General features: G+C 44.9%; 1 protein-coding gene across 4 annotated transcripts in view; it reads right to left on the bottom strand.

Moving 5' to 3' along the window:
• Window positions 1-4738: 4738 nt before the first annotated feature.
• Window positions 4739-15175, bottom strand: part of LOC141056316 (uncharacterized) — a 66644-nt gene continuing 56207 nt past the window's right edge. For all 4 annotated transcript variants that reach the window (XM_073553062.1, XM_073553060.1, XM_073553061.1 and 1 more), the window contains one exon: window positions 4739-5403. In XM_073553062.1, coding sequence (XP_073409163.1) covers window positions 5237-5403 — 167 coding nt within the window. In that variant the 3' untranslated portion in view covers window positions 4739-5236. The remainder of the gene's footprint in view (window positions 5404-15175) is intronic.

Here is a 15175-nt window from a genome sequence, read left to right on the forward strand (position 1 = left end):
TGTATGTATTCAGAATTTTTTTTCTTTTTTTTTCATGTGATTCACAGATTCCTCGAAAGTCGTATTCCCATGAAGCGTAAACGTTGCCTTTTTACCCTGCCTTGGACGGGTGCTACATGTGAACACAGTCTTAGGCTAAGTTCCCACAATGCATATTCCTGAATGGATTAGATTTATTTCTGATTTTTAACAATGTGGAAATTGACTTGTGATGTGTTTTAGAAATCCACAACATGTCAGTTTATCTTGTGTTAAAAATGTTTGTGGATTTTCCCCATAGACTTAAAAATCCACAGATAAAAACTGCAAAAGCTTTTTAGTTCATTCCCGCAAGTGGAAAAGCAGTAAAACGGCATGTAATCTGTGACTTTATCAATAAAGTGTTATCAGAGCGAAGCGACTCTGCAAACAGGACGGCCAGAGTCATTATTTCCACTTTCTCTGAAGTCTCTTTTCCTCTTTTGTTTTCTGGTATGCGTTGATGATTTTTGCACCATTTTCTTCAAAATGGCGCACGGCGTTCGTAAATTTTGCACAAAATAAAAAAAAGTGCTTTTTTTTTTCCTTTTTAAAGCAAAAAGTCATTCGTCGTAAAACTGAAATGTTGCAAAATTTGCAGGCGTACATAGGATCACACCAGAGGCGGAGGAGATTTGTGCAAAACTTTTGCAACTTTTTTGAAAAGTTGCAGTTGATAAATTGGCCGCAAACATCAAAACTGCAAAAAAAAAAAAAGTACCCACAATGATGAACGTTAAAAAATATGGACGGGAAATGGGCACAAATTAAAAGAATTTGTTGTAAATCAAAAAAAGGCTGGAAAAGTACAAATGCCATAACAAATTGGGCTTGAGCTTTCCAAAACAAAGTAATTTTTTTTTTTTTTTAAATATGATGTTTGGAAAGGGTAAAAAGTTTAAAATATGGTGTAAATGGCGTGTGACAACGGGCAACTTTTTAACACCAACTTATAGACGTTTAGAAATTCTCAGTTTGTCCAAGTCGCGTGTAATATCCAGGCAGAACGCTTCTAGCTTGCTCTTTTCCGATGCCAATGAATAAATGGATGGATAAATGCACTGTATGTCAGATTGTGCTGTTGCAGGTTTCTTGTTCTACGGTGGAAGCTGACCTAATTAGTAAGTCTGTGCATTATGTAGAGGCAGTCTCTAGTACAGCAGATTGAACTTCTTTGGTGCTGAACTTTCCAATCATTCCTTCTTATTCCAGGCTGTAATTTGCTGGTGCGTCCCTGCTGGCTGTCCGGTGAAGGACATAACATTGGGTCAATGTCCAAAAGTTTAGGGAGCCGCTTACATCTCCAAAGCTCGTGGAATAGTGCACTATGATGACGGCAATGGGCCCATATACTGTTCTGGCATCGGGGGCGCTGTCCTCTGAGTGACGGCCCTTCTGACTGTCAGGGGTTACACAGCTACTTCTGTCCCAGAGACTGAAGGCAGGAGACACCTGGAGCACAGGCAGCAGATGATTGGAAACATGCCGGAGCATCTTGTACGGGGAAGCATCTTGCTGTAGCTGCTGCACCCCACGCCGACATATCCGAATACAACACCCATCATTGCACATTTATATGGTTTATGGAGAAAACTTCCGCAAAGCAGAGACAAATATCACTAATCTCCTCTGCTCTTTGGAAACGGCACCAATCTGAAATCTGCCTCCTAATAGGGTGCGGCAGTATAAATCGGGCCGCACCGCTTAGACTGGCCGCGGCTGCGTGACCACTGCGTAGAAATATATAAAGCGGTCACACGTCAGGAAAGCTGCTGGCCAGTCAATGCATCGCGGTCTGATTTATACGGCCGTCTGACTGTGGTTTAACTAAAACCACTCATAGACACGGCTCAGTAATGTCAAACACCTGAGTTCTATGGAAAGGGAGAACTCTCATTTTAGTAAATTGCTTGAATTAGTTGCTAATTTTAATACTAAGTTTGCAATAGTTTTTGTTGTTTTTTTTTTTCTTCTATCTGTTATGGTTCTCCTGCAATGAGAACTTTTATCTTTCATTGTGTACAGCTAGTTTCCATGGAGATCTGCCTCCACACCATCGCAGAGTGTGCATAGTAACTACATTATAGGATAGGAGCTATCTCCTAAGGGTGTGTGCACATGCTGCGGATTGCGGTGCGGATTTGGCCGCTCGGATTTTGTGAAATCCGCAGGTCAAAAGACCTGCGGTTTATCTGCGGGTTACCCTGCGGTTTTGCCCTACAGTTTATCATCTCTACAATGGGGGAGATGGCAAACCGCTGCGGAATCCGCAGAAAAGAATGACCAGTCAATTCTTTCTGCGGATTGGAAGCCGCGGAAAATTCTGCACTGTCTGCACTGCGGTTTCCATTTTGCATAGGATATAATGGTACTGTACACCGCCGCTAATTCTGCTGCGGATCCGCAGCGTGTGCACACACCCTAACATACCAGCTACCTCTCTTGCAGCCCATTAGTTTCTATACAGCAGTTATCTGCTCACCTCCAGGCTCTTATCCCTCCTGTATAACCACAGTCCCCTGCACAGCACTCAGCATCACATCAGCAGTATCCACAGCCGCTCTCATCACGGCTCTCACTTTCTTAAACCTTGTGCTCGTTTAAAACCTGTGTAATTTCTATATGCAAATATAGTGACCGATGGACCATTAATGTGTAGTAGCAGAATGAAGCGGTCACCAGTACTGCACTGTATTAGTGTCCACAGAATGAGCTAACAGAGAATCTGTCAGTGAGCTCCTTCTGATGAGAAGTTAGCAATTCTTATGTCTTTCTCCAAGTTGCTCTCAGCTGATTTATGACGACTTATCGCATCAGTGTTTAATGTGGATGGACACAAAGAGCCAAACGGTGCAGACAGTTTTATAGACACCCAATTACAAGATTTTAAGGTACAAAATACATTAAAAGTAGATAAAATGGACCTATAGTTCACAGCCCCTTTATAAGATATGGACTTTTTTTCTTACTTCAATGCTTCCATGTTCAGCTAGAAATTATTTGCTATTTGGTTCCTTTCCATATTTTCCACCGCTTGGGCTCAACTCATTTTTACATTTGGGCATTTTTTTGTATTTCACCTGTTTTTCATTTGCGCTTTCTTTTAAAGTTCACTTTATATAGGTGTTTGCTTGATTTTCTTTTGTTATGCCCATCATTCCATCAAGTCGCAAACTTTTTGCACAAACTACTCCAGTCCCAAAACCGAGATTGGGGCCCTCAGTTTCCCTGCACGTTGCTTCCTGCTGCAGAATGAGTCAACTGAAAACTAATCAGTGAGCTGGTTCTGAGTGAGTCTGTGAAGGTAAGTTTCCATGCTGAGGCTGCGATTCAGCATTAGCAATTTTTTTTATTTTATTTTTTTCCCCATCATGCCTACCTCTGCTCTTTCCAGGCTGGGGAAACTGAGCTTCATTCTCAGGATTCTAGAGCCCCGATGTATGCATCGCTGGGGATCCTCGAGGGTCAGCTAGCTATCCCAATCCTATAAAAGGGGAGTAATTCATTTTTTACGAAACATGCATTTCTTCAGGGTTCTTATAGAATCCTATAAAATAAATGCATTCGTTCTGCAGCCTCTTTAAATGCAGAGCGGGGTAGAAGTTTTCGTGAAATCACATACACGTTGCTTGGACTTAAATCTACTGCATCTACTTGCCAAAAAAAAAAAAAAAAAAAACTACATGGGACGATAGCCTAACACTTATTTGTCTTCGTTTCAGCCCCGCTTTACTCATTTATGACCTCATCAAAGTTCAGGCTCAACTTTGATGTGGTCTGTGAACATAAATCAGCACAGAGGAGCTCAGAAAGATAGACAAGAGCTACAGACTCAGAATGAGGTGACTGACAGATTCTCAGTTAGCTCCTTCTGCAGCCAGTAATGACCAGGGAAGCAAAGAGCCTGTAAAAGGCACACAACTTTGATTTAACCCCTTCAAGCTCCATGACAATGGCAGTGGGATGGTATAATAGCTGAACGCTCCTGTGCCAGTCATGTGCAGTCTTGCGGTCTCCTGGGATGTGCTGCCTGTGGAGGGGCGTCATTTTACTATACGTAGCAATATTGTGTTATTATTGCATATAGTGCAGATTCAAGTCCTCTAAGGGGGACTGAAAGTGAATGAAAAAGAGTAAAAAAAGAAAAGAAAAAAGGAAACAATGGCAGAATTGCAATTTTTTTTTTTTTAATTTCTCCATTTCACTGAGTGTGGATTTTTTTTTGCCAGTTCCCCTCACTTTATCTGGTAATATGAATGGTGCCATTCAAAACTTAAAATCTTGTCCAGCAGAAAAAAATAAAAAGTATTCATGTGTTTACACAAATTAAAAAACAAGAAGTTGTAAAGAAAAGGAGAGGAAAAAATGAAAATGCAAAAGCGAAAATTGGCCGCGGACGAAAAGGGTTAATATCCAATTGCAAAAATAATTTTGAGCCCAAAATAGGAGTATTTCAGAAAACACACACACGCAAAGTCACTCATACAAGTTAATGAGCCGGTGAAAGTCACGGGCAGTATAAATACAGATGAAAAAAAAAAAAAAAAAAAGTATTTTTATATGAGAAAAATGTATATAATCGTATATGAGTGAAGCTTCAGAATTTATTGATTTTTAAAGTTGTTTTTTTTTTTTTTTTAAAGTCAGCAAACTTTCTAAACTGAATAAATGCTGCCATCTGCTGGCCATTCCGTAGATGACACATAGAAGAAAAAACGGCGAAGGTTTGTAGACCAATTTATTACGTTTTCTGTCCGTCTCCTTCTGGAAGCCGTTATTACATGACTCTGAACAACAACAAAAATTTACGTCTGCACATTCTTATAAAATTTAACGTAAAACTATTTACAGAGGTCGACAACCCTGGAAAGTGCTTAGACTTTGATTTTTCTTAAATACATAAGTCATTCGGAATGTATGATAATTAAAAATATAAATACATCCATATGTGAAAGAGAAATCACGGCGTCCAGATTATTTTATGGTACATTTACAATGAATCGGGGGCCACTCTGTACCGTCCCTTTAAATGATTGCAGAGCAGGGTAGACGGCAGGGTGCGCAGGATTACGTTGCCACTATTATGGTCTCACAGGCCCCCCCCCCGTCCAACTCCAGTCTGAGATAGAAGAGACCAAGCAGGGCAGCAGAACTTAATGTGCATGGGTGGTGCTATAGTGCCAAAGAGAAGCTGGAGAGTGAGGGCATCAGGCAGCGGTTAGTGGCCCTTGGTGGCCCCTGTGGGCTGCAGCTTGGCTCGAGCGGTCTGTAGTCGTTTTTCTTCTTCCAGGTTGCGAATGCAGGCGTTGCGGCTGATGGGCTGAACGTTGGCCTGTGGAAACCAGCCAGACTGCTGATCGGAGAGGCGGATACCGCGCAGCCATCCTGCAATGAGTAAAGGAGTAATTAGCATAGGGAACGCCCCCGAGGAGCAGAGGACAGTAACTTTTTTCTAGTGTTACTAGCGCCACCTACAATCTATACTAGAATATTTAAAGGAATAATCTAGACTCCCCATTACTTTAGTAAAACCCAAGCCCCTGTTATCAGACCTCCCTCCATCCAGTCACCTATTAAGGAGGAGGAGGAACAATGTACAAAGGTCTCTGACACAACAAGACAAGTCTGTGTACATCTCAACATCAGCGAACCATGGACCGATTACACAGGTCAACGAAAAAAAATTTTTTTTCTGGTGTCCAAAATATTTTAATGAATTTGGGGTATTTTTGGGGTGCTGATTCTGAATATGTCATCAGTTTTGCCAGATTGGCTCAAGTTTTTGAGATTTTTGGTATCTTATTTATAGCACTTGTTGGTAAATGCGACGCATCATCTCATTAATTTCTTTGGATTAGTACTTGAACTGAGCAGTTCTCAATATAGTTTTGTGTTAATTAGTGTTCTAAAAGTTTGTTCATAGCTTGATTTTTGCACTAACTTTATGTTGTTGTCTGTTTTCCAGTGAAAAGCATGAACTCATCATGAAGAAGTTGTCTTAACGATCCAGACTCATTCTGTTACATTTGTGGTGAATATACACTGCCAAAACATAGAAGAAACATAACACACTTCGTAAAAAAAGTGTATTTTGCCTATTTTGGGGTTATGCTTGGGGACCAAGACAAGTTTTGGGCACCACACATAGTGTGCAAAGCATGTATCGAATTATTACGAAAATGGAGCAAAGGACAAAGAAAAAGCTTCAAATTTGGTGTTCCAATGGTGTGGAGAGAGCCAAAAAATCATCATGATGACTGTTATTTCTGTGCAGTGCAAGTGCAAGGATTCAATAAGCATAAGAAACGAAAATGGGAGTAACATGGAATCTGCAAGAAGGCCTGTCCCTCATTGTGAAGATGTGCCTGTACCTGTGTTTACCATAAATAACAGTCATCATGATGATTTTTTGGCTCTCTCCACACCATTGGAACACCAAATTTGAAGCTTTTTCTTTGTCCTTTGCTCCATTTTCGTAATAATTCGATACATGCTTTGCACACTATGTGTGGTGCCCAAAACTTGTCTTGGTCCCCAAGCATAACCCCAAAATAGGCAAAATACACTTTTTTTACGAAGTGTGTTATGTTTCTTCTATGTTTTGGCAGTGTATATTCACCACAAATGTAACAGAATGAGTCTGGATCGTTAAGACAACTTCTTCATGATGAGTTCATGCTTTTCACTGGAAAACAGACAACAACATAAAGTTAGTGCAAAAATCAAGCTATGAACAAACTTTTAGAACACTAATTAACACAAAACTATATTGAGAACTGCTCAGTTCAAGTACTAATCCAAAGAAATTAATGAGATGATGCGTCGCATTTACCAACAAGTGCTATAAATAAGATACCAAAAATCTCAAAAACTTGAGCCAATCTGGCAAAACTGATGACATATTCAGAATCAGCACCCCAAAAATACCCTAAATTCGATGAAATATCTTTGGCACCAAAAATGCTGTTGACCAGTGTTATTGCAGTCCCAAAAATGTCTGCCGGAACCTCGACTTCCATCAGATCTAAATTTTTAATACATTCCTTTTAAGCAGAAAAATATCTTTACAAAAAAAAAACTAAAAATCATGTTTTTATGTAAATGTATTAAAAAAAAAAAAAAAAAAAAAAAAAAAAAAAATCACAAAACAAAAAGGTTTTAAAAAAACAACAAGTTTTGCAATGTTCACACTGTCCACCAGGGTTGTTTTAGACTCGAACTTCCTGTTTTGGACATAAAACTTTTCAGCAGTCTCATTATCATGAGAGTCAGGATTATACAGATTGACGGGTAAAATATGTGAACACGGACAGGATCCACCTGCAGGGAAACCTGGAAGCGCTCAGTTTCTCTACAGCACCCCCACAGGGGAAACAAAACATTACACCCAGGACAGAAGAGGAGCGACCACTGTAACTACCGCCCGACCCCAATGAGGGGACACCCTCACATCAACACAAAATTCCCTAATAAAGCGTATGGAAACTGAGTTTTCTTAACTGGACAAACCCCCTTAATGAACAAAAAATAATATTTAAAAAATTTTCATACCGTTACACATACTGAAAATAATATTTTCTATGACAAAAATTAAATTTCTTGGCAGAAAAAAAAAATCATTTACTCTAAACTTTAAAGATAAAAAAATTGCTCTCTCACTTTCCCCAGCGTGTATGGAAACAAGAACACTAGTCATCGATTTAAACTATTAGGGTATGTGCACACAAAGTTTTTGAACAAGGATTTTCCAGGCAGAAAAAAAAAAAAAAAAAAATCTACTTAAAAAAATTCAGCTTTTATTAGAAAAAAATAAAAATAAAAAGTTTTTAATTTTTTTAAATATATTAAAAAGGCGTTGCTATAGAATTTGTTAAGTTACACGTTTCCAGTTCCAAAATATTGGCTAAAAAATAAAAAACTGGGATAAAAATGTTACCTAAGAAGTGACACTTTCTAGCACACGTTGAAAAAACATACCGTATATACTCGTGTATAAGCCGACCCGTGTATAAGCCGACCCCCTTAATTTTGTCACAAAAAACTGGGAAAACTTATTGACTCGCGTATAAGCCTAGGGTGGAAAATGCCGAAGCAACTGCCCTTATAATGCTGCACAGTGAGCGGCCCCTTACAGCGAGGCACAGTTATTAGTGGCCCCTTATAATGCTGCACAGCGAGCGGCCCCTTACAACGATGCACAGTTATTAGTGGCCCCTTATAATGCTGCACAGCGAGCGGCCCCTTACAACGATGCACAGTTATTAGTGGCCCCTTATAATGCTGCACAGCAAGCGGCCCCTTACAACGATGCAGTTATTAGTGGCCCCTTATAATGCTGCACAGCGAGCGGCCCCTTACAACGATGCACAGTTATTAGTGGCCCCTTATAATGCTGCACAGTGAGCGGCCCCTTACAATGATGCACAGTTATTAGTGGCCCCTTATACTGTAATACTGCACAGTGAGCGGCCCCTTACAGCGATGCACAGCTATTAGTGGCCCCTTATAATGCTGCACAGCGAGCGGCCCCTTACAGAGATGTACTGTTATTAGTGGCCCCTTATAATGCTGCACAGTGAGCGGCCCCTTACAGCGATGCACAGTTATTAGTGGCCCCTTATAATGCTGCACAGTTATTAGTGGCCCCTTATAATGCTGCACAGCGAGCGGCCCCTTACAATGATGCACAGTTATTAGTGGCCCCTTATAATGCTGCACAGCAAGCGGCCCCTTACAACGATGCACAGTTATTAGTGGCCCCTTATAATGCTGCACAGTGAGCGGCCCCTTACAGCGATGCACAGTTATTAGTGGCCCCTTATAATGCTGCACAGCGAGCGGCCCCTTACAATGATGCACAGTTATTAGTGGCCCCTTATAATGCTGCACAGTGAGCGGCCCCTTACAGCGATGCACAGTTATTAGTGGCCCCTTATAATGCTGCACAGTTATTAGTGGCCCCTTATAATGCTGCACAGCGAGCGGCCCCTTACAATGATGCACAGTTATTAGTGGCCCCTTATAATGCTGCACAGCAAGCGGCCCCTTACAACGATGCACAGTTATTAGTGGCCCCTTATAATGCTGCACAGCGAGCGGCCCCTTACAACGATGCACAGTTATTAGTGGCCCCTTATAATGCTGCACAGCGAGCGGCCCCTTACAACGATGCACAGTTATTAGTGGCCCCTTATAATGCTGCACAGCGAGCGGCCCCTTACAATGCTGCACAGTGAGCGGCCCCTTACAGCGATGCACAGCTATTAGTGGCCCCTTATAATGCTGCACAGTGAGCGGCCCCTTACAACGATGCACAGTTATTAGTGGCCCCTTATAATGCTGCACAGTGAGCGGCCCCTTACAACGATGCACAGTTATTAGTGGCCCCTTATAATGCTGCACAGCGAGCGGCCCCTTACAATGCTGCACAGTGAGCGGCCCCTTACAGCGATGCACAGCTATTAGTGGCCCCTTATAATGCTGCACAGTGAGCGGCCCCTTACAACGATGCACAGTTATTAGTGGCCCCTTATAATGCTGCACAGCGAGCGGCCCCTTACAACGATGCACAGTTATTAGTGGCCCCTTATAATGCTGCACAGCGAGTGGCCCCTTACAACGATGCACAGTTATTAGTGGCCCCTTATAATGCTGCACAGCGAGCGGCCCCTTACAACGATGCACAGTTATTAGTGGCCCCTTATAATGCTGCACAGCGAGCGGCCCCTTACAACGATGCACAGTTATTAGTGGCCCCTTATAATGCTGCACAGTGAGCGGCCCCTTACAATGATGCACAGTTATTAGCGGCCCCTTATAATGCTGCACAGTGAGCGGCCCCTTACAATGATGCACAGTTATTAGCGGCCCCTTATAATGCTGCACAGTGAGCGGCCCCTTACAATGATGCACAGTTATTAGCGGCCCCTTATAATGCTGCACAGTGAGCGGCCCCTTACAGAGATGCACAGTTATTAGCGGCCCCTTATAATGCTGCACAGTGAGCGGCCCCTTACAATGATGCACAGTTATTAGTGGCCCCTTATAATGCTGCACAGCGAGCGGCCCCTTACAACGATGCACAGTTATTAGCGGCCCCTTATAATGCTGCACAGTGAGCGGCCCCTTACAATGATGCACAGTTATTAGTGGCCCCTCATAATGCTGCACAGCGAGCGGCCCCTTATAATGCTGCACAGTTATTAGTGGCCCCTTATAATGCTGCACAGCGAGCGGCCCCTTACAACGATGCACAGTTATTAGTGGCCCCTTATAATGCTGCACAGTGAGCGGCCCCTTACAATGATGCACAGTTATTAGTGGCCCCTTATACTGTAATGCTGCACAGCGAGCGGCCCCTTACAATGATGCACAGTTATTAGTGGCCCCTTATAATGCTGCACAGCGAGCGGCCCCTTACAATGATGCACAGTTATTAGTGGCCTCTTATAATGCTGCACAGTGAGCGGCCCCTTACAACGATGCACAGTTATTAGTGGCCCCTTATAATGCTGCACAGCGAGCGGCCCCTTATAATGCTGCACAGTGAGCGGCCCCTTACAACGATGCACAGTTATTAGTGGCCCCTTATAATGCTGCACAGTGAGCGGCCCCTTACAACGATGCACAGTTATTAGTGGCCCCTTATAATGCTGCACAGCGAGCGGCCCCTTACAATGATGCACAGTTATTAGTGGCCCCTTATACTGTAATGCTGCACAGTGAGCGGCCCCTTACAATGATGCACAGTTATTAGTGGCCCCTTATAATGCTGCACAGCGAGCGGCCCCTTACAATGATGCACAGTTATTAGTGGCCCCTTATACTGTAATGCTGCACAGCGAGCGGCCCCTTACAATGATGCACAGTTATTAGTGGCCCCTTATAATGCTGCACAGCGAGCGGCCCCTTATAATGCTGCACAGTTATTAGTGGCCCATTATAATGCTGCACAGTGAGCGGCCCCTTACAGAGATGCACAGTTATTAGTGGCCCCTTACAATGATGCACAGTTATTAGCGGCCCCTTATAATGCTGCAGTGAGCGGCCCCTTACAGAGATGCACAGTTATTAGTGGCCCCTTACAATGATGCACAGTGAGCGGCCCCTTACAGCGATGCACAGTTATTAGTGGCCCCTTATAATGCTGCACAGCAAGCGGCCCCTTACAACGATGCACAGTTATTAGTGGCCCCTTATAATGCTGCACAGTGAGCGGCCCCTTACAACGATGCACAGTTATTAGTGGCCCCTTATAATGCTGCACAGTGAGCGGCCCCTTACAACGATGCACAGTTATTAGTGGCCCCTTATAATGCTGCACAGTGAGCGGCCCCTTATAATGCTGCACAGTTATTAGTGGCCCCTTATAATGCTGCACAGCGAGCGGCCCCTTACAACGATGCACAGTTATTAGTGGCCCCTTATAATGCTGCACAGTGAGCGGCCCCTTACAACGATGCACAGTTATTAGTGGCCCCTTATAATGCTGCACAGTGAGCGGCCCCTTACAACGATGCACAGTTATTAGTGGCCCCTTATAATGCTGCACAGCGAGCGGCCCCTTATAATGCTGCACAGTTATTAGTGGCCCCTTATAATGCTGCACAGCGAGCGGCCCCTTACAACGATGCACAGTTATTAGTGGCCCCTTATAATGCTGCACAGTGAGCGGCCCCTTATAATGCTGCACAGTTATTAGTGGCCCCTTATAATGCTGCACAGTGAGCGGCCCCTTACAACGATGCACAGTTATTAGTGGCCCCTTATAATGCTGCACAGTGAGCGGCCCCTTACAACGATGCACAGTTATTAGTGGCCCCTTATAATGCTGCACAGTGAGCGGCCCCTTACAACGATGCACAGTTATTAGTGGCCCCTTATAATGCTGCACAGCGAGCGGCCCCTTATAATGCTGCACAGTTATTAGTGGCCCCTTATAATGCTGCACAGCGAGCGGCCCCTTACAACGATGCACAGTTATTAGTGGCCCCTTATAATGCTGCACAGTGAGCGGCCCCTTATAATGCTGCACAGTTATTAGTGGCCCCTTATAATGCTGCACAGCGAGCGGCCCCTTACAACGATGCACAGTTATTAGTGGCCCCTTATAATGATGCACAGTGAGCGGCCCCTTACAATGATGCACAGTTATTAGTGGCCCCTTATAATGCTGCACAGCAAGCGGCCCCTTACAACGATGCACAGTTATTAGTGGCCCCTTATAATGCTGCACAGTGAGCGGCCCCTTACAACGATGCACAGTTATTAGTGGCCCCTTATAATGCTGCACAGCGAGCGGCCCCTTATAATGCTGCACAGTTATTAGTGGCCCCTTATAATGCTGCACAGCGAGCGGCCCCTTACAACGATGCACAGTTATTAGTGGCCCCTTATAATGCTGCACAGTGAGCGGCCCCTTACAATGATGCACAGTTATTAGTGGCCCCTTATACTGTAATGCTGCACAGTGAGCGGCCCCTTACAATGCTGCACAGCGAGCGGCCCCTTACAATGATGCACAGTTATTAGTGGCCCCTTATAATGCTGCACAGCGAGCGGCCCCTTACAATGATGCACAGTTATTAGTGGCCCCTTATAATGCTGCACAGTGAGCGGCCCCTTACAACGATGCACAGTTATTAGTGGCCCCTTATAATGCTGCACAGCGAGCGGCCCCTTACAACGATGCACAGTTATTAGTGGCCCCTTATAATGCTGCACAGCGAGCGGCCCCTTATAATGCTGCACAGTTATTAGTGGCCCCTTATAATGCTGCACAGTGAGCGGCCCCTTACAGAGATGCACAGTTATTAGTGGCCCCTTACAATGATGCACAGTTATTAGCGGCCCCTTATAATGCTGCAGTGAGCGGCCCCTTACAGAGATGCACAGTTATTAGTGGCCCCTTACAATGATGCACAGTGAGCGGCCCCTTACAGCGATGCACAGTTATTAGTGGCCCCTTATAATGCTGCACAGCAAGCGGCCCCTTACAACGATGCACAGTTATTAGTGGCCCCTTATAATGCTGCACAGTGAGCGGCCCCTTACAATGATGCACAGTTATTAGCGGCCCCTTATAATGCTGCACAGTGAGCGGCCCCTTACAATGATGCACAGTTATTAGCGGCCCCTTATAATGCTGCACAGTGAGCGGCCCCTTACAGAGATGCACAGTTATTAGCGGCCCCTTATAATGCTGCACTGTGAGCGGCCCCTTACAATGATGCACAGTTATTAGTGGCTCCTTATAATGCTGCACAGCGAGCGACCCCTTACAACGATGCACAGTTATTAGTGGCCCCTTATACTGTAATGCTGCACAGTGAGCAGCCCCTTACAATGATGCACAGTTATTAGTGGCCCCTTATAATGTTGCACAGTGAGTGGCCCCTTACAGAGATGCACAGTTATTAGCAGCCCCTTATAATGCTGCACAGTGAGCGGCCCCTTACAGCGATGTACTGTTATTAGTGGCCCCTTATAATGCTGCACAGTGAGCGGCCCCTTACAGAGATGCACAGTTATTAGCAGCCCCTTATAATGCTGCACAGTGAGTGGCCCCTTACAGAGATGCACAGTTATTAGCAGCCCCTTATAATGCTGCACAGTGAGCGGCCCCTTACAGCGATGCACAGTTATTAGTGGCCCCTTACAGAGATGCACAGTTATTAGCAGCCCCTTATAATGCTGCACAGTGAGCGGCCCCTTACAACGATGCACAGTTATTAGTGGCCCCTTATAATGCTGTACAGTGAGCGGCCCCTTACAATGATGCACAGTTATTAGCGGCCCCTTATAATGCTGCACAGCGAGCGGCCCCTTACAACGATGCACAGTTATTAGTGGCCCCTTAAAATGCTGCACAGTGAGCGGCCCCTTACAACGATGCACAGTTATTAGTGGCCCCTTATAATGCTGCACAGTGAGTGGCCCCTTACAACGATGCACAGCTATTAGTGGCCCCTTATAATGCTGCACAGCGAGCAGCCCCTTACAATGATGCACAGTTATTAGTGGCCCCTTATAATGCTGCACAGTGAGCGGCCCCTTATAACGATGCACAGTTATTAGTGGCCCCTTATAATGCTGCACAGTGAGCGGCCCCTTACAGCGATGCACAGCTATTAGTGGCCCCTTATAATGCTGCACAGCGAGCGGCCCCTTACAATGATGCACAGTTATTAGTGGCCCCTTATAATGCTGCACAGCGAGCGGCCCCTTATAATGCTGCACAGTTATTAGTGGCCCCTTATACTGTAATGCTGCACAGTGAGCGGCCCCTTACAATGCTGCACAGTGAGCGGCCCCTTACAGCGATGCACAGCTATTAGTGGCCCCTTATAATGCTGCACAGTGAGCGGCCCCTTACAACGATGCACAGTTATTAGTGGCCCCTTACAATGATGCACAGTTATTAGTGGCCCCTTATAATGCTGCACAGCAAGCGGCCCCTTACAACGATGCACAGTTATTAGTGGCCCCTTATAATGCTGCACAGCGAGCGGCCCCTTACAGCGATGCACAGTTATTAGCGGCCCCTTATAATGCTGCACAGCGAGCGGCCCCTTACAACGATGCACTGTTATTAGTGGCCCCTTATAATGCTGCACAGTGAGCGGCCCCTTACAATGATGCACAGTTATTAGTGGCCCCTTATAATGTGCACAGTGAGCGGCCCCTTACAGAGATGCACAGTTATTAGTGGCCCCTTATAATGCTGCTGCTGCCGTTGCCTCAATTAAAACAAAAAACAACCTATATACTCACCTCGTCTTTGCTGCTGCTGCAGCTGCTCCTTAGCGTTGCTGGCTCTGCACAGTTCAGGCAGAGGGCGCCTGCTAACTACGTCATGGCGCCCTCTGACCTGAACGTCACTGCCAGAGGAAGCAAGACAGCAGAGCGATGGAACGGGGGACAGGTGAATATGGCTCCCTCCGCTATACTCACCTCTCCTAGCATGTCTCTTGCAGCCCCCTGTGCTTATTCCATCTTCTCAGCGCTGTTCTTCCTGCTTTCAGCAGTCACGTGGTGCCGCTCATTACATATGCGCATATGTAATGAGCGGCACCACGTGACTGCTGAAAGCAGGAAGAGCAGCGCTGAGAAGATGGAATAAGCACAGGGGGCTGCAAGAGACATGCTAGGTGAGGTG

The sequence above is a fragment of the Dendrobates tinctorius genome, unplaced genomic scaffold (genome assembly GCF_039654945.1).
Source record: "Dendrobates tinctorius isolate UK_male_01 unplaced genomic scaffold, ASM3965494v1 ptg000196l, whole genome shotgun sequence".
NCBI lineage: Eukaryota > Metazoa > Chordata > Amphibia > Anura > Dendrobatidae > Dendrobates > Dendrobates tinctorius.